Here is a 19,355-nt window from a genome sequence, read left to right as displayed (position 1 = left end):
TCGTAGTTTATTTTTACTTTCGGAAACCTAATTGTTTTATAATTACTACTACTATTATTATTATTATTTCTGTTGTTCCTAGAAGTAGTAATTTTGATAATAGTCAATGCAATATAACCACACACACATTGTTTGTCCACAGAATAATTACACATTATTAAATAAAAAGCGTCCGCGCATGAACCTCTACCTCCGCCAGCAGGACCTCAATTTCAGACTCAGTAAAGTTTTTTTTTTTTTTTCTTCTTTGTGCTCGTCGTTCTCAAGCATAGAAGTTCGGATATTGGCGTGTGCTCTTTTATACGGTAATGATATTAATTAGGGGGCGTTTACAAGGCGGAGATCTGACACCAGTCAGCTGCGCACAATTTCAACATCATTTGCGATTTATAAATGTCACATCTGGAAGAGAGGCGTACGCACGTGTTTTTGTGCGCACGTTCGTTTTCTCTGAATCGCACTTACGCACTTTTGAGAAATGATCTTAGAACAAATTTAGGGCGGTTTATACGCAACATTTTATAAATGAGGGCCCTGGAATCTGTCTTTATGCATCGTTTAAAATAGAGCTGATCGGAGTATGTCAGAATATCATGGCCATTAGCAAGAAAATGAACAGCATGGTATCCTCAGTTTTCTTTTACGTAAAAGTCTTTACAACTCTGCTTTAGATACATATTTTACAAGTACCAGAAAACACTAATCTTATAGAACATAAATTAAACATAAGAAAATAGATTCACTAACATCAGCAATCTTTCATTAAAAAACGTCACATTTACATTCAGAATTACTTACCTCAGCCATCATACAAACACATTCAACATTAACTTGCTTTGAACTCGTTTACCCAAAGACAGAGGGAAGCTGAAAACAAAACTGAATGGAAAAATACAATTCATCTTGTATTCAGCATATGCTTAATGAAGCTAGTACAGCCCGTGACCATTCAGGTACACCCTGCTCTTCACTATTTTATGGCATGAGTGGCTTTGGCATCTTGTCCTCTAGATTCTCTTACATAGTGCTCAGTTTATACATCTGCCAGGACAGGAAAGTTTTTTTTTTTAGTGAAGGAAGGTGATTCATAGGGTCCACACAGATCCAAAAAGAGCCAGGACTATCGAATGTGGGCGAGAAATGTTGGTCCTGATGTCATTCTCTCAGTGGAAGGTTGCTGTAGTGTTGAGGAGGGTTGGTTGGTTAGTAAAACTGAATCTCTGGAGTTCCTCCGGTAAAGCGTCCGCTCTCTGAGTCTTTGAGAAGCAGCGTCCTCATCTCTGTTCATCTCTGCATGCTTCTGGTATCGCCGCTGAAACACCAGCCAAAACTGATCTTCCTGCAACAAACAGAAAACGACAGTGTGTAGAATTTAAGCAATTTGCTGGGTTTCAAAGTTGCAAGGTTTTGTTTGCTGGAATTGGCAGTATTAATACGTGAGACTCGTAAAACACAAAAGGTTCATTTCTGAACAATATCCTGAACCCTTTTTAAACATAACAAATGTGAATAAGAACTAGTTATCAAGTTCTGTATCACTCACGCACAACATTCTTGTGAAGTCATATGTGAGGAATAAACTGGAATTTGTGTCATTATTCACTGAAAATTTTGACATCCGCTCTAGATCATGTTCATGTGAGAAGCAATTCATGTTTGATTCATGAACTAATCATTCTTTTCAATCAATGAGTTGGTCCTATTCACTAAACCGGTCTGAAGATTTGTTCACTAATCGAACAGTGTTATTATTGTTAACTAAAACTATTAAAAACAGTTGTTAACTGAAATAAAGCTGAAATAAAATAGTGTACATTTTTATTTTGTTTATATTGTTAGATGAAGAATTTAAATGAAAATTAGAAATGTTAGCAGCATGGGGGGCAACTATGTGAAATACTAAATTTGTGTGTACTATGTGAAGTACTAAAATTACTAAAACAAAAATAAATTTAGGCTATAAAGGCTAAATAGACACTAAAAAAGCACTTTTGTTTTTTGCAGCTCCCGCTCCCATTCACTGTGATTGAGTGAGTGACCAGTTTTACAGAAGAGTCAAATGTCAGTAAATGATTAAATGAAGACTATTTTCATTTTTTGGGTGAACTTTTCCTCTATGCTTTACAAAGGCGAATCAGGTGAATGGGATTTGTATGTGTATCTGTGGAGTTGAAGTCTCACCGGAGTCTGCTGCAGAGATGCAGGGACGTCACGCCGCAGCCTCTTGGGTTTGGCACAATACGACTCCAAATGCTGGAGGTCACATCCACGCACACAACACTGCTCTACGATCCCTTTCCCACGAGAGCGGGGGCCGCCGCTACGGGCTGCTCCAGGTTTGCCTAACCCCAACAGACACAAAGCAAAATACTTTTAATGCCAGTTACATTACAGAATTAGCTCTCTCTCGGCTTATTCCCTTTATCAGGGGTCGCCACAGTGGAGTGATCCGCACATTCATGTGAATTAGCTGCAACTATCAAACTGCCAATATGGGGTCATGCAAGAGAATTTATGCCTTGTATGCTCTAAAAATAAATCGTGCGCTTAATAAAACTACAACAATAATTGAATACATACAGAAGTTCAAAAAGTTTTTTTTAAAGAAATTATTACTTTTATTCAGTAAAGACTGATTAAATTGAACAAGTTACAGATAAGACTTAAATATATCAAGTTTATAATCAGATTATATAAAAAATAATAAGCGTATATCAAATAAATGCTGTTCTTTTTAACTTGGAATGATTTCTGAAGGATCATGTGACACTGAAGACTGGAGTAATGACTGCTGAAAATTCAGCTTTGCCGCACAGGAATAAATTCCATTTAATAATATATTCAAGTAGAAAACAGTTCATTTAAATTGTAATATTAGTTCACAGCATCACTGTTTTTACTGTATTTTTAATCAATTAAAAAAACGTTTGAATGGTGTGTATATAGTTTATGTAGCCCAATGTTAGGAATTATTTTATTTTTTGTAAAATTGCTGAAATTAGATATTGTCACTAAGACTGTGTCATAATGCTCCTTTTGAGAAAAGGAGTGAGAGCGAATGAGAAAATGTGAGCGAAAAGTGTCAAGGTGGCCTTGGATACGGAACAGGGTGAAAGGGCCTCAGTTAGCAGAAATAAAAATGTTGATATCAACAACCGCAAATCAAGAGTACATGTTGGTGTGGTAACTTATATTGTCATTTATTAAATGTTTAATATAACTTCATACCACCTACAACAGCAGTCGGTTACTGTTTGCTATTGGTTGGTTGATCTGCATCAACACCATAATGATAACAGCTTGACTTGATAACACTGTCTATATCTTCAGGGCAAGGCCACTTTTAATACACTGATATTAAGTGTTATGAATATGATATGGTGTTATGAGTGAGCTTAATGATTTAGAGACATGCAAATCACTGTGTCCACACCAAATGGTACACGATAAGTAACCATGTCAGGGTTTGTCCCGCTTTGACTCACACAATCAGCACATGCATCTTTTTGAAAATACAGGACTTTAGACGTGTAAGATGAAGTTTGTAGGTGACTCTCACCTCTGTAAAAGCCACGGTCTCCACACACAAACTCCAGGTCAGCAACTAGTTCTCGTCCACAGCGTGCTTTGGCAGCCTCGCCGGCATCTGGCAGGATCAGGACGCAGTACAGGGAATAGAGGACACACACACTTCGCCAGCTGGGCACCTGCTTCACCAGAAACAAACAAACTCTCAGCCACCTGCATCTTATCAGACAGATACACTCCTTTTTGTCAAAGCAATGGATACAATTCTTGATGGATGATGCTCTGAATACGTTTTGTTTTGCAAACCTTACTGATTTGAAAGCATGTACGAAAAGTCCAGATGGCATTGCTACTATGCAAGATCCTTCGAATACATAGTTTCCATGTTGCCTTACACTCTTAAAAATAAAGGTTCCAGTGATTCTATAGAACCATTTTCATTCCCCAAAGAACCTTTCAACAAACACTGCTTTTTACTGTAGAACTTTTTAATAATCTAAAGAACCTTCTTCCACTAGAAAGAACTTTTTGTGTAACTGAAAGGTTCCATTGATGTTCAGGTTCTTCATCAGTTCCAAAAAATAACTTTTATTTTAAGAGTGCACACAAAAAGCTGCTGACTCAGATGATGACCTTTTGCAAACTGTTATAACCTTTTGATATGATGGCGTGGATTGCAGATCTATATTTTTCTACATCCCACACGACAAATTGACGTCATAATAGCTCCCTGACATTGGAGGCAGTAATTGTTACTCACAAAAAGGTAATTTGACTCATCCATGGAAACTAGTCATTTAGTAAAAAAGAAATTTTTTTTTTAGTCTAAATGCCCCAAGATGAGATAAAAAATCAGCATGAAGTGGTCTTTGCTACCCTAATTCTACACCCAGATAACATGCAACAGGTATAAGCGTCCTTAGTTTGAAAGCCTGATCCTGGTGCCTCCCATTTCAATACAGTTTTTCTATGCAAGTGCATGTGGAGTCTTACCTTCAGGAATTCTCTAAGCATCTGAAGGCATCTGGCATGACAGTTAGGCATTCCGTCTGATGGCATGTCTTTTTTTTCAAGGTTTGGTCTCTCTAAAGAGCTACTGACGTTCTTACTCCGGTGTGCTCTTATAGGAGGACCAGGAGGGGACGGGCCAACGGCACACAAAAACAGTTCATTTAAATTGTAATATTAGTTCACAGCATCACTGTTTTTACTGTATTTTTAATCAATTAAAAAAACGTTTGAATGGTGTGTATATAGTTTATGTAGCCCAATGTTAGGAATTATTTTATTTTTTGTAAAATTGCTGAAATTAGATATTGTCACTAAGACTGTGTCATAATGCTCCTTTTGAGAAAAGGAGTGAGAGCGAATGAGAAAATGTGAGCGAAAAGTGTCAAGGTGGCCTTGGATACGGAACAGGGTGAAAGGGCCTCAGTTAGCAGAAATAAAAATGTTGATATCAACAACCGCAAATCAAGAGTACATGTTGGTGTGGTAACTTATATTGTCATTTATTAAATGTTTAATATAACTTCATACCACCTACAACAGCAGTCGGTTACTGTTTGCTATTGGTTGGTTGATCTGCATCAACACCATAATGATAACAGCTTGTCTTGATAACACTGTCTGTATCTTCAGGGCAAGGCCACTTTTAATACACTGATATTAAGTGTTATGAATATAATGTTATGAGTGAGCTTAATGATTTAGAGACATGCAAGTCACTGTGCTCCCACCAAACGGTACATAAGTAACCATGTCAGGGTTTGACTCACACAATCAACACACACGTTTGAAACCAGATTTGTTTCTACAGTATCCAAACACAGGATTTTAGAAGTGTAAGATGAAGTTTGTAAGTGACTCTCACCTCTGTAAAAGCCACGGTCCCCACACACAAACTCCAGGTCAGCAACTAGTTCTCGTCCACAGCGTGCTTTGGCAGCCTCGCCGGCATCTGGCAGGATCAGGACGCAGTACAGGGAATAGAGGACACACACACTTCGCCAGCTGGGCACCTGCTTCACCAGAAACAAACAAACTCTCAGCCACCTGCATCTTATCAGACAGATACACTCCTTTTTGTCAAAGCAATGGATACAATTCTTGATGGATGATGCTCTGAATACGTTTTGTTTTGCAAACCTTACTGATTTGAAAGCATGTACGAAAAGTCCAGATGGCATTGCTACTATGCAAGATCCTTCGAATACATAGTTTCCATGTTGCCTTACACTCTTAAAAATAAAGGTTCCAGTGATTCTATAGAACCATTTTCATTCCCCAAAGAACCTTTCAACAAACACTGCTTTTTACTGTAGAACTTTTTAATAATCTAAAGAACCTTCTTCCACTAGAAAGAACTTTTTGTGTAACTGAAAGGTTCCATTGATGTTCAGGTTCTTCATCAGTTCCAAAAAATAACTTTTATTTTAAGAGTGCACACAAAAAGCTGCTGACTCAGATGATGACCTTTTGCAAACTGTTATAACCTTTTGATATGATGGCGTGGATTGCAGATCTATATTTTTCTACATCCCACACGACAAATTGACGTCATAATAGCTCCCTAACATGCAAACCTGCATTGGGGGCAGTAATTGTTAGTCACAAAAAGGTAATTTGACTCATCCATGGAAACTAGTCATTTAGTAAAAAAGAAATTTTTTTTTTAGTCTAAATGCCCCAAGATGAGATAAAAAATCAGCATGAAGTGGTCTTTGCTACCCTAATTCTACACCCAGATAACATGCAACAGGTATAAGCGTCCTTAGTTTGAAAGCCTGATCCTGGTGCCTCCCATTTCAATACAGTTTTTCTATGCAAGTGCATGTGGAGTCTTACCTTCAGGAATTCTCTAAGCATCTGAAGGCATCTGGCATGACAGTTAGGCATTCCGTCTGATGGCATGTCTTTTTTTTCAAGGTTTGGTCTCTCTAAAGAGCTACTGACGTTCTTACTCCGGTGTGCTCTTATAGGAGGACCAGGAGGGGACGGGCCAACGGCACACACACACACACACACACACACACACACACACACACACACGGACACATCCTACCCCTTCCTCGACACACAGACAACTCCTAATCGCAAAGCTTGTCTTGTACTGGAGATGCATGAAACTACAAAAGAAATCTGATTAATAAACAACAATAAACCAAAACTGACACCCTCATGTCTATCATTTATAGCTCTGAATTTTCTGCAGCATGACATTGAAATCCATCCTAAGAGTGACGACAATGGAGGAAGAAGTTATCACGAGTATATCTCAGCAAGAAGCCAGTTAAGTGATTTCGGAGTGTGTAGGCTTCAGCTGAAATGATAAATGAAACAAAGATAGATGTAGGAACGCATTCAGAGCCAGTCAGAGAGAACACACTTACAGATAAAATAAAGACAAAACGTTATGTTAACAGTCAAACGTGTGGGTACACTTCGTTAACTTGAGGTATGATGTACAGCAGAAATGAAATGACTAATGCTCAGTATGACATTAAACCTTTTATTTGAACTGAGAATTAATGTATAATAATTTCAATTCTAGAAGCTAAAATTAAATTAAAAATTAAATCCAAACAGATTTTGTGGTAACTGTGCAAAACCAAACAAATTAATCACTGTATTTATTGCACAAACACATTATGTTCATAAATCTCTGCTTTGGCATAAATATTTTATTTAAATGACAATGTTTGTGCTATTAAATTATAAACAATTGAATTAACAAACCTACTCATCTTAAAGCGATAGTTCACCTAAAAAATGAAAATTTTGTCATCATTTACTCACCCTCAAGATGTCCCAACCCTTTATGAATGTCTTTCTTGTCTGATGAACACAAAAGAAGATCTTTTGAAGAATGTGGGTAACCACACAGTGGCTCGTATACTATGTAGGCCAACGGGGACCAGCAACTACCCACATTCTTCAAAATTATCTTCTTTTGTGTTCAGCAGAAGAAAGAAATTGATACAGATTTGGAACAACTTGAGGGTGAGTAAATGATGACCAAATTTTCATTTTTGGGTAAACTCTTCCTTTATGCTGTTCACATAAAATGATGCACTAGGAACTTGTATACCTCCTGAACAGACATCTTTGGCGCAGTCTGCTCCTCTAAATCTGATCCGTTGGCTTTGCATTAAAGATGCTGAGCGCGGCTTCCTTCTGCCTCAGCCGAGTTCGTAGGTGGTTGATTCTCTCCTCCTGGGCCAACTGTTCAAAATCAAATGCAAGACAGCTCTCAGCCCTGGGGAGCAATGCGCCCTCTAAACGCTCATTGTCATCCTCATGCGTCTCTCTTTCTCCTCCTGCTGCTGCTTCAGGCTGTTCTGAGACGACAGAAGACATGTGTATGATCTGAGGCTGCTGGAGGAGATTGGGCTGAGAACTAGACGTCTCCTGACCAGACTCCAGATCCTCAGGAGGTTTGGGTGGGCTACTCAGTGACCTGGACTCATCTTCCTGTGAATTCAAAGGCAAAATTCATGAATAAATATGAGATCACAAAGGTTTTGAAACAGCACTAATTACTTAATCACTGTTTTTATACAGATTTAAAGGTACTGTAAAGGATTTCAGTCAGAAAAATCTATGTCCTCCTGACCAAGTGGTCAAGGTTTGGCTGGTTAGCATGGACTAGTTAGTCCCTGCTGGTAGATGTCATAACTGCACTATCCTGAAAGTATATTTCTCCCTTCACAGCCATTCAAAAGTAGACATGTATTATAGACAGCTTTTTAAAAAACTATTGTTTCTGTCTGGCTTAGGTAATTGGCTCAAACACAAGGAATGCTAACAAAATCCAGATAAAATGATTGAGAGGCAAAAAACCTTTCTGATTGGCTAAGTTTCTCGGTTAGTTAAAAAAGGCAGGACTGACAATGGTGACACCTATTTTAGTACTTAGGACATTTTATGCATGTCCATCCATTGAAATTGTAAAATCTTTAATTGTATTAAAATATCATGTCCATCTTCAAAACGTATTTTACACAGAGTAAAATAAAGGATTAAAGCTTGACCTTTTGACACTCTTTGTCTGTACAGCATTGCTCAGGCATTTCTTCAGAGACTTTGTGCAGAAGTGGTGAAATCTGTATGTTAATGTCAAGATCTCTGACTGGAGTCTGAACATCCTGTCTCTGTGGATTGGAAAGAGACGTGCAAAAATCAGAAATTCAATAAAAAATCTGTATCAAAACCTAGAGCAAACAATGCACAATATATCACAAAAAGTCAAGTAAATCACTAAAAATAGTTCTTTTTCTGAACATTTACAGCGATTTAAAAATGATGTTATGCATGAATTTATCTGACAGATAATCCCTTTCTGATCATTTATGTAGTGGCGTAAACAGCTTTGAATTGTCATCATGATCATATTTAGACCCGCTTTCAAGATTCTCTGCAACATGACACTATAATAAATCTTAAGACCGATGATAAGAGAAAGAAGTTATTATGAGTATCTCTACAGAAGACAATGCTGTCTTTGTTCATTCAATTCAGTTTAATAACAGTGTCAATGTTGCAAAGTTAGTGTTATTATCCAGCTTATTTGAGTTCAGATTTTGTTCTCATCTTACACTGTCAGTGCAGCTAAAAGGACAGTTCACCCAAAAATAAATATTCTGTCATCATTTACTCACCCTCAAGTTCTTCCAAGCCTGTATAAGTTTCTCTCTTCTGTCAAACACAAAAGTCTATATTTTGAAGAATGTTGGTAACCAAACAGTTGCAAGTAGCTACTGACTTATATAGAAAATACTATGGAAGTCAATGGCTACCGTCAACTGTTTGGTTACCAACATTCTTCAAAATATTGACTTTTGTGTTCAACAGAGGGAAAAAAAAAATCACACAGATTCAACTCTATTAGGGTGAGTAAATGATGATAAATAATTGCAATTTTGGGTGAACTCTCTCTTTAAATCAATAATATTACTAAATATTAAGTGCAATTTAAATCCCAAATGAGAATCAAATCACATTTACACCTACTGGCATTTATACCTTTTTCAGCAGACTGAAAACTATAATAAAAGAGGGAAATGTCCTACCTTGCTCTGTTGTGGTCTGGGTGAAGTGTCCAGAAGCGGTTGCGCCTGACATCTAGGTGTATTTATTTGGTTCTGTTTACTAGGAGAAACAGGACACACACCTGAAGGTGCTGAGGGAGAGTTTTGTAATCTCACTCGCCTGCAATGTGACTTCCTCACTGAGAGGAAGATCTGGCCATTATACACAATAATAGCATTTTGCCGAACAGATCCCCTGATGCTGGGCAGAGAGGCAGCATCATTTTCCAGCCCTGAAAATTGTATTTTAGGCTTATGTGCTTTTAAAATTTTTCTTAAGACCTTAAAGGCAGTGATGCTGGAACTCACAACAGGCAGTGAAAATTGGCCTGGAGCTATTTTGGAGAGCAGTGGCCTCTGGCTCAGTGGGACCGGTTCTCTGCGGTCCTTGCCCACAGCCACTTCTTTTTCCCGCAGCTCAACCGGACAGATCCACGTCACTGTCTGGGGCATCTGTTTCTCTGATCCATGCGGAAACAGAGCAACACTGATCTTCCTGGCTGTGGAGCTGGACAGAGACTGCAGAGGCATGTTTTTGACACATGCTTCCTTGGGAATGTAAACCACAATGTTCTCCATGCAAGACACTCAGAAGAGTTTGAACCTGTAGGATTGGTTGAATAAAGCCTTCATATTGTTGCAATCTGTTGTTTTATGTATGAGTATTTACTTTTCATTTGTGTATTTTCGTTTCCACTAAACACTTAACATGTGGAGGTGGCAAACTTAAACTCAACATCTTAGCATATAAAATACAGAAGTTAAATACAAGTGCTTTTAATAGAAAAGTTAAAATGGTAACTTAACTAGCCAACATCCTAGTTATTTCAGTTTGTTGCTAACGTAACGCTACTACTATTATGTAAACAAACAAAATGATAGAGATGATTTTTAAAGGCAACGCTGTATTAATGTATGGTATTTTGTCTGAAATTATTGTTACCAGGTTGAACTTCCTGGATTTATCGTTAAGAACGATCAACGAGCTGACAAACGTATAACGTTACAGGAAATAAATACCAAACCAAACTAAAAACAAATGTTGTCATGTACCTAAAACAGGTCACTTGGCTCGAAGTATAAGCGGTACATTAATGTCTTCACACCAAAGACCACAATTTTAATTCACGCGGAGGTTTTCCACAAAAATAAACCAGTTTCTTTTGAACTTATGCAGCCAGGTTCAACTCTTTGCACTCAGTGAGGACTTCCGGAGAAAACTAACTTCCGGAGTTTGTTGTCAAAATAAAAGTAATCTAAGCCTAATGTAATTCGAAGTAGACAGCGGACAAAAAATCAAACAGTTGGTGAATTTTTAGTGAATAGTTCATTATTATGCAATTTAACAATTTATTAACTGGTTATTGTTGATAACTGTTATTAACTACATTAATGTCCACACCAGTCCACGCTGTGTTTATCAAAAGACTGATTTATCATAAGCACGCTCTGCTGTCAGCTGATGTTAAATGTTCCTGCTCTTTAAAGTCAGGTGGATTCTGGTTGGCTGTCAATGTTTTCATCGTTCATCATCTGGGGGAAAAACAACATAAAAACCGAAATGTAAAACAAATAATATAAGAAAAATAAGCAATACAAGAAAAATAATTTAGATGATTACGTTATCGTTATTACATATAATACGCAATTATTATACAAACTTTCCTCTCTGTAATTTATCATGTTGGCTATTACAATGGGAGTTATTAACTCAATGTGGCACCTTGTGTTTTCTTCCATTTGACTATTCATACGTGTTCTTTGTAAATTGCATCTCGTTTAGTTATTGTAGTCTATATTTAACTTGATTGTAATCGTTGACATATTCCAATCTTACAATTGTTTTTATACAGAGGTGATGAGTTTACCTTCAAGCATGACAGCAATGAATCAGTCTCTGGCCAGAGTATGTGCACTGTTCTATGACCCATGGAATAATGCAGTGTGATGCATAAATTTATGATAAATCATGCAGATGTTTAATTACTTTGGATACAAGTTGAAAAGATGAATGAAAGTTAAAGGGTTTCACATGATCTGATCAAAAATCTTTGCTTGTGTGTCTGAACATTTTCTATATACCCCAAAACACCATATTTTGAGCATACAGAGGCCTGTTCTGACAGTTGGCAAAATTATTTACATTTCCCGTCCAATGTTTCCTGAATATTTCTTTTCCTATTCAGGAAATCTTGCTGATCTGCTTCAATGACATGAAAATGCATCATAAAAAAATAATTGATTTCTATTGATAGAAATATAATAGATAGTAAATATTATATTTCCAGCAAATATTCTAAGATTTTCCTCCAATGGTTAGATTTTATTTTATTTATGCTGCTGATATATGTTCTGTAATTTAATTTCCTTTTTTTAATTGGACATACACATCACACTCTAACACAGAAAACAGAGAGAGGGGCATGTGTGGAACTAATGAGAACATAGACACGGATTTTAACAACAGCAAACAAACAAATACACATACATACAGACTTACGTCATACATACAAACATACTTAGTGATATAAAGTATCATAACTGGAGTATAGTAACTGTAGTATTAATTGTCGTAGTTTTAGCAGAAATATAACCACTATAATAATTGGAACAATAATGTTATTAACTAAAAGGCGAAAGGAGTAATCCCCAAATAAACATCTTTTTTTTTTCCATTTGTACACTTTCATTAGGCTCACAGACTTTAAAATCTTTAGTCAGAGTCCACGCCTACACACACGTAGATCCATCTCATCATTTTCGAGTGCAACATACTGTATGAGAACATAATCGGTCACTTTCATGCGGAGTGGGATTGTCTTTGGGTCACACAAGATACTGTAAAGAACCACTGAAACATTTTGAAGCAGTGAATCTGTGATAGGAACAAAGATTAGGTACAGAAACAAGCGTTTCTCCGTCTGGCTGGCAGTCTCAACCGGCTGACCTCTGACCTTCAGAGGCACGTCTCCAGGCTGTGCAGAGGGCTCGCGGGGCAGGGGGAAACGCTCGAGCCCAGGTAGACGCGGCTCTCGGCGGCATTGTTGTTGCAGTTGAGGGTGACCGGCAGACTCTGCTGCCTCAGCGGGCGAGACGGGTAACGGGATCGCGGGGGCCTCTGGGGCGCCTGGGGCTGAGAGTGAGGGCCGGGGTGACGAAGCGCCACACGCACGTGGTTATGGTTGGAGCGCTCCGATTCGTCGTCCACGTCCGTCTCGTCGATCAGGGGGATGTTGTGGACCGAGTCCGTGATGATGAACTCCGGGTGCGCCTGGAAGTCATGAATGGAGTTCCGCGACTCGGGCCGCTCGATGCCGTCGTAGAGGGAGCTACGGAAAGCTTTCACCACCCGGATCTATACGTCAAGGGTGCGGGGGTAGGAGATGTCAAAGGGAAGAAAATGGAGGGATCAAAGGGACAGAGAGGTGGAGAGAAGTTTAGTCCCCCATTTGCACTACTCAAGCACTTTCAGCTAGCTGACCTGCGAGAGCTGAAAGTTTCACATCCATTAAGGCCTTTGGTGCAGTAGGCCTTTGAAAAGAAACAAAACTCCAAAGCCATTCTATAGGCCTCTATAGAATGACGCCCAAAAACAATCATTGAAACCCAAGTTGTAATTACAAGAGGAAAAGGAACCCTCAAGATGATACACAAGACGGCAAACACAAATAGTTCCAATAAAACGGAAGGATACCATAAATATTGTGAATATGATCTGTCAAAGCAGCCTTAGCCCCCTGTCTGCCTTTCATTTAATACAATTTCAGCTTTATAAAGGATCGTGATCAAAAAGTTTGACTTTTTTAACCTCTGATGTTTTATGAGCAGAAAGGCATGTCAAATTAGTGAGCATAAAAAATTAACAGAAAAAAAAAATAAAGAAAATAATAAAAGGCATGTATGTCTGCAAAGTTCAAAAACGGAATTACAACGTTCACTGTTGCCAGTTCAATACCAGGTGATTAAAATTCATGGAGCACTCTAAAAAACACATGCAAACAAACGACAGTAAACACCAAGAAAACAATGATTTTGAAGGCACACACGCCACCATGTGGTACAAACACACACATACACGCAGTGTACACAGTACACACAGAAAACACACAGAAAATTAGGTTTACACTACAAGGCTGTGCACAGAACGCACAAACACAAAAACATACAGGAAATAAAGACATGCGTATTCACATACTGTTGGTGTTGACAAATTCTGTAATACAGATTCAACAGTCTTGAAAAAACAGATTGCATTTGTTACTGTAAGCATTATTTATTGTTCTGACATCATCAGTTTTCTATTTGTTACATTTATAGGGTATATTTGTAAGGCCTTTTAAAATCCACTTTCAATAAATCAATGAAAAATAAATAAATAAATGAAACAAAGCAAAGTATCTTAGCTCATTCTAATACGAAGCCATTTAGAAGATCTTGATTGCCTTTTTTTTTGTGGAAAGAAAAACCAAACTCTCTATGCCCTCAAAAGTATGAACACATTAAATGGGACTTGTCTCCCATGCAGCCATGCACAATAATTCAAGTTTCCTCTTCCCGTTCATGCATGGCATGCAAGTACACATTCAATAGGAAAAAATATCCATAAAATCATTGATCAAAACGGTCCATGTTCCTTTTTCTGACATCCTCGTTCTTGTCATGTGTGATTGATTATACAGCAGCCGTGGTGAAAATGCATCTTCTTGAAAAAACATTTTTGTGTGTGACCATGCATGTCGGTCAGTCACATTCATCGGACGTAAGGTTTTTTTCCCGTTCTCTGCATTCTACATGCATAGCCAAACCACATTCGGGAATGACCACAAAGCAATGTGACTGACAGAGGGACGGGACTTCACAAAATGGACACAACAGTGCTTCTGCGGATTTGTTTTTCCAAAGAGCCATTCGTTTTGAGGTTCCTGCTTTTCAATTTAAAGCTGTTTTCTTTGCTACGCAGCACTGACATTGTAAACTTTCGAGTATAAGGCCCAGAATTTGTAATGGTTATGATATCAAATAGGGGAAAAAAAAATACATTGTGAATTAACTGCAGTGAGGAATCGGCTAGTCTTTTGTAATTCAGGCACTGGATGGAAAAACAGAAAAGGGATTGTGTTTGAATAGCTCCAAACACATCACATCAGAACTCCTCATGACGGACGGCAAGAGAAGCGAGGTGAAAGACAGACCTTTGAAGGATGGAGGTGTAAACCTACAGCACAAATCATGTTCTTTTGTTGTGGCGTGATGGCCCAACAAAAGCTTTTGAGAAGCAGCCCTCTTGTGCAACATCACCAAGGCATGTCTACATTATTTTGCGAAACTATAACGATCAAAAATATACACTTGAGTGTTGTGATTTTGCTGGAACTTTTCTTTCTCTGTTGAATTGAATCTAAGATAACAGCACAAAATGCTAAAGACGATGAAACAAGAACAAAGGCGAAAAATAAAAACAGAAAAAACAATATACCGCACAAGACTGACAGGACAGGACAGGATAAGACACTAAACCTATGCTGAAAAAAGGAGGACAAAATATATTTTATTTTTAAAGGTTCATAATAAAAGGAACTGAAGATTAACATTGAAGGGGAAGGGATAATGAAACTGGGGGGCATTCCAGCTGGGCTAATGCTCGGTGGTCTCTTTGAAGGGATTTGGAAATGCTAAGACGCAGCTGTTTTCTTTAGACCACGGAAAAGATCGCTTCTGGTACCTGGAGGGCAATGTTGATGTTATATTTGGTGCATTAAACCCTCATAAACAAATCACGGTCTGTGAGAATGACTTTCAAGAAGACTACAGCTGTTTAGCGACAATAAATCATAGCAGAAACTCAAGCAGCAACAATTAGCAGGACATTTTCATTAGACGTGGCAGGTTATATAACACGAAACCTGTGAAAAGAGAAAGGAAAATCTGAACAAGGCACACAAAGACAGAGCAAAAAAACACGGCACACCGTAAGTATGCTTTTTGTCCTGAACGGGAGAGAAAAATGATAGCATTATCAATGCTACCTAATATGAAAATGGCAGCAGAAACCATTATGGGCTTATACTCGCAGGTTTACAACAGTCAATCTTTCACTGTTCCCATGTTGTCAAACGGATCAAACATCTCCACTTTAGTTTCTCAATTCATTTCAATTGTCGATTGGCTCTTTCGAGTGAAATTCTGGTAGCCCTTTATGGCAACATTGATTTGAGGGTGAATTATTGGCTAAATCAAGCAACGGGAGAATCAAAAAAAGGCAACAAGAAAAAGAAAACCAGCCTCATCTTGGCAGCACCAAGCCAGAATTAAACAGCAAGAGCAAGAAATAAGTTATGAGGTAGCAAGGAAGGAGGAAAGAAAAAGAGAGAACGAAAGAAAAAAGGCCAAAAACGAATAAGCAAAGCAAACTAAAAAAGCACATGTAGAGATTAAACAGATGCTCCAATGATAATCTGCTCTCTCTCTCTCGCACACACACACACACACACACACACTCAACATTCAGCAGACTAGTTGCATTTGAAGGCAGGCAACAATGCACATGTGTGTGTGTGTGTGTTGGTGTGTATGCTAGCCATCTGAGTGCACAGGCTCTACGAGGTGCCGTTAACGGAATGTAAGGACTCACTCCCGGGGGCACAAGTTGCATTGGCAGTGGAGAGAACTACGTGAGAGGGAGAGAGAGAGAAGGACATCACACAGACAGGCGAATGAGCTTCATGAAATGAACGGGATGGGGCTTTAATCACTCGAGGGGGTTTTGGGGAGGAACGGCTTGCAGGAAAGCAGCATTTCATAATTTGCCAATGTGCACGCCAACCAACCAGGGTGTTTCTTCAACTATGAGCACTTTATTGATTTTTATTAAGTCTAATAATTTCAATTTTCTTGTTGTTACATGAAACATTAAAACTATTGGAAAATATTTTTTATGTATAAACTTCATTTTTTCACCCTTCAAAGTGCCCAACTTTCAATCTTAAAATATAAAAATACATCATAAAAGCATTATTAATTTCAAAACAAAGTGAAATAATCAAATCATTGAAATATTTTTAAATAAATATTACTTTTAATAAATATATGTTTAAATGTTTTTGATTACACAAATTATGACTGTCCCTCAGTAGTGACATTATTTCTATCACAACCAATAATTTTGTTTCTAACATAAAAAGAAAGGATACAATAGTGTCAGCGAAAAGCATGGTTAAAATAATGAGAAATATGAGACATGATGTGTGAAGAAAATAAATGTATTTTTTATATTACTTTTTTATTAGCATTTCCAATCAAGCTGTAATTTTGTAAAATAATGTAAATAAAATAGGAAAATATTTAATTTTGTCTATTTAGGATACATAAATTGGTACCTGAAATTTTACAAAAAGAATTAAAATGTCATTTCTACCACAAAATCTTATCAAACAGTTTGAGGTGTGGTGAAAATTGCATTTGTTGGTTCAGAAAGTAAGCGCAAAAGTGCCTATACTTGAAGAAACAGGTAACACTTTAGTATAGGGACCAATTCTGACTATTATCTAGTTGTTTATTATCATGACTATTATTAATATATTGGCAGTTTATTTGTGCTTATAAAGCACATATTCTGCAGGACCATATTCTACATCCCTAATCCTACCCAATACCTAAACTTAAAAACTACCTTACAAACTATTAATAAGCAGCAAATTAAGAGTTCATTGAGGCAAAAGTCATAGTTAATGATGTGTTACTAGAGAGAATTGGACCTTAAAATAAAGTGTGACAAAGAAACATTGTGTATACAAACCATGATAATATTTATAAGTTCAAAAAGGCCAATAATAGTAACCAAGGAGCGACATATTACATGGAGACGTGAGAAGCAGAGCAAAAAGGTCTCAATAAAACAGCGTGAAATAGCAGCAGAGAGAATAAAGGATGAAGTGAGGGAGAGAGAGAAGTTAAGATTTACAACACAGAAAGCTTGTTAAATATTAATATTTCATCAATTTATAAAGGCTGGTGAAGAAAGAAAAATATGTTTGAGTTATGAGGAAAAAAGTTCGAAAAAAGTGCGCAAACTACAGCATGTGCCACAGGAGGCATTTGGTATATTTTAAGGCAATATGTGTCTATGCGGGAACAGTTGTCCCTGTCGAAACAACGCAAAAGCAATGTTAAACCAGACAAAGACTGAACGTCACCTGAGTCTGAATTCGGTTGAGTCCTCTGAACCACAGGATCTGTCCTCGTCTCAGCTCTCTCTCGGCATGGTCAATCTCCTCCTCATCCTCAGCTAGATCCTCATCCATGATCTCGTCTGGAGCCGGCCCATGGCCCGCTTCTTTCAGAAACTTCAGCTGATGTGTTGGCACTGATGCTATCACCTAGAGAGAAAACAATACAATGAAGTACAACTAAAGCTGATATTTTTGACAGTGATTTTCAGTGAGAGCATCCAGAGTGGAAAAGCAGTGGATTGCAGCACTTACCTGTCCCCAGATCAGCTCTCCCATTCCCACAAACAGGCACCAAAGCCACTGCTCCACATTTAAGGGGGAACAGCTGAAAGGTTTCCCACCAAACTGCACAATCACAATCTACAAATCATAAACAGAGATATAGGAGTGGAGTGGTTTACTTTTATCCGTGTGTAAAGCACAAATGCATCAAATTGTACAAATATATATGACGGAAAGTGTATATTTGAAATGTAGTTTAGTTTCCATGTGTTTTCAAGTTCTTAAGCATTTTTTGTCACACTATATTGTGTCCTTGCTTAATAATATTAGCATATTAGAAAGATTTCTGAAGGATCATGTGACACTGAAGACTGGAGTGATGATGCTGAAAATTAATCTTTGTCATCACAGAAATAAATTACATTTTAAAAATATATTAAAACACTTATTACTATATTGTACTACAATATTACTATTTTTACTGTATTTTTGATCAAATAAATTCAAACACAAGAGTAAGCATAAGAGACTTCTTTCATAAACATTTATAAAAAACAAACCAAACTTTTGAACAGTTGTGTATATATATGGCATTTAGATTATAAAGACCTTTCAACAAGTGGAGAAAGAAACTCGTAGTCTTGAGCGTAAATGGAGAAAAACTAACTTGGAATTTTTAGAATTGCGTGGAAAAACAGTATGTCCAGCTATAGACAGGCTCTAAAAGATGCCAGGGCCGAGCATATCCGCAAACTCATAGAAAATAACCAAAACAATCCAAGGATTTTATTTAGCACAGTGGCTAGATTAACAAATAACCAGACGCCACCCGATCTAAATATTCCCTCACAGTTTAATAGTAATGACTTTATGAATTTCTTCACTGATAAAATAGATAACATCAGAAATACAATAACAAATTTAGATTCAACAGCGTCTAGTACTTCAGCTTCATTCATCGCACTAAAAGATAAACTGCAGTGCTTTACAACTATAGGACAGGAAGAGCTAAATAAACTTACCACTGCATCTAAACCAACATCATGTTTATTAGATCCTGCACCCATTAAATTACTGCAAGAGTTGTTACCTGTAGCAGAAAAAGTTGTCTGCTCAATTGTGCTCCTTCTTGCAAAAAAAAATTATCTCTATGAAGAATTTCAATGTCAGGTTTCAGGCCCCACCATAGCACAGAAACTGCACTTGTTAAAATTACAAATGACTTGCTTCTTGCGTCAGACCAAGGCTGCATCTCATTGCTAGTTTTACTTGATCTTAGTGCTGCGTT

The 19,355-nt window shown here is 37.6% G+C and overlaps 3 protein-coding genes across 5 annotated transcripts in view; all 3 read right to left on the bottom strand.

Moving 5' to 3' along the window:
• Positions 1–626: 626 nt before the first annotated feature.
• igf3 (insulin-like growth factor 3) lies at positions 627–4,680 on the bottom strand. 2 transcript variants are annotated; one of them, XM_016455812.1, is made up of 4 exons: positions 4,522–4,680; positions 3,560–3,710; positions 2,182–2,342; positions 627–1,339 (listed from the first exon to the last, which is right to left on the bottom strand). In XM_016455812.1, the coding sequence occupies exons 1-4, from the start codon at positions 4,585–4,587 to the stop codon at positions 1,121–1,123; spliced, it is 597 nt and encodes a 198-aa protein (XP_016311298.1). In that variant the 5' UTR covers positions 4,588–4,680; the 3' UTR covers positions 627–1,120. The 2 variants fall into 2 exon arrangements, with proteins under 2 accessions (XP_016311298.1, XP_016311299.1); XM_016455813.1 differs by having other exon boundaries at positions 3,560–3,707.
• A 2,831-nt stretch (positions 4,681–7,511) lies between these two features.
• Positions 7,512–10,827, bottom strand: LOC107665063 (uncharacterized). The gene is made up of 4 exons (XM_016455809.1): positions 10,671–10,827; positions 9,600–10,221; positions 8,562–8,681; positions 7,512–8,001 (listed from the first exon to the last, which is right to left on the bottom strand). Exons 2-4 carry the CDS (start codon positions 10,194–10,196, stop codon positions 7,654–7,656), a joined length of 1,065 nt encoding a protein of 354 aa, XP_016311295.1. The 5' UTR covers positions 10,197–10,221; positions 10,671–10,827; the 3' UTR covers positions 7,512–7,653.
• A 1,103-nt stretch (positions 10,828–11,930) lies between these two features.
• The window catches only part of LOC107665062 (plasma membrane calcium-transporting ATPase 3-like), a 26,346-nt gene continuing 18,921 nt past the window's right edge, over positions 11,931–19,355 (bottom strand). For both annotated transcript variants that reach the window (XM_016455807.1, XM_016455808.1), the window contains 3 exons: positions 18,098–18,205; positions 17,810–17,992; positions 11,931–12,972 (listed from right to left, as the gene is read on the bottom strand). In XM_016455807.1, the coding sequence (XP_016311293.1) occupies positions 12,574–12,972; positions 17,810–17,992; positions 18,098–18,205 (690 nt within the window). In that variant the 3' untranslated portion in view covers positions 11,931–12,573. The remainder of the gene's footprint in view (positions 12,973–17,809; positions 17,993–18,097; positions 18,206–19,355) is intronic.

Source organism: Sinocyclocheilus anshuiensis, unplaced genomic scaffold (assembly GCF_001515605.1).
Source record: "Sinocyclocheilus anshuiensis isolate Anshui unplaced genomic scaffold, SAMN03320099.WGS_v1.1 scaffold555, whole genome shotgun sequence".
Taxonomy (NCBI): domain Eukaryota; kingdom Metazoa; phylum Chordata; class Actinopteri; order Cypriniformes; family Cyprinidae; genus Sinocyclocheilus; species Sinocyclocheilus anshuiensis.
The sequence above is the reverse complement of the archived record's forward strand: the minus strand, read 5'-3'. Positions and strand labels throughout refer to the sequence as shown.

What these genes read in the sequence shown, in the direction of transcription:
- LOC107665063 (XM_016455809.1), bottom strand. Translation starts at nt 10,196, where the DNA reads ATGGAGAACATTGTGGTTTACATTCCCAAGGAAGCATGTGTCAAAAAC. An exon ending in CCAGACCACAACAGAGCAAG is followed by an intron (nt 8,682 to 9,599) that starts GTAGGACATTTC and finishes TCCAATCCACAG; the next exon opens with AGACAGGATGTTCAGACTCC. An exon ending in CAGACAAAGAGTGTCAAAAG is followed by an intron (nt 8,002 to 8,561) that starts GTCAAGCTTTAA and finishes TTGAATTCACAG; the next exon opens with GAAGATGAGTCCAGGTCACT.
- igf3 (XM_016455812.1), bottom strand. Translation starts at nt 4,587, where the DNA reads ATGCCATCAGACGGAATGCCTAACTGTCATGCCAGATGCCTTCAGATG. An exon ending in AGACCGTGGCTTTTACAGAG is followed by an intron (nt 2,343 to 3,559) that starts GTGAGAGTCACC and finishes TGTTGGGGTTAG; the next exon opens with GCAAACCTGGAGCAGCCCGT. An exon ending in CATCTCTGCAGCAGACTCCG is followed by an intron (nt 1,340 to 2,181) that starts GTGAGACTTCAA and finishes TGTTTGTTGCAG; the next exon opens with GAAGATCAGTTTTGGCTGGT.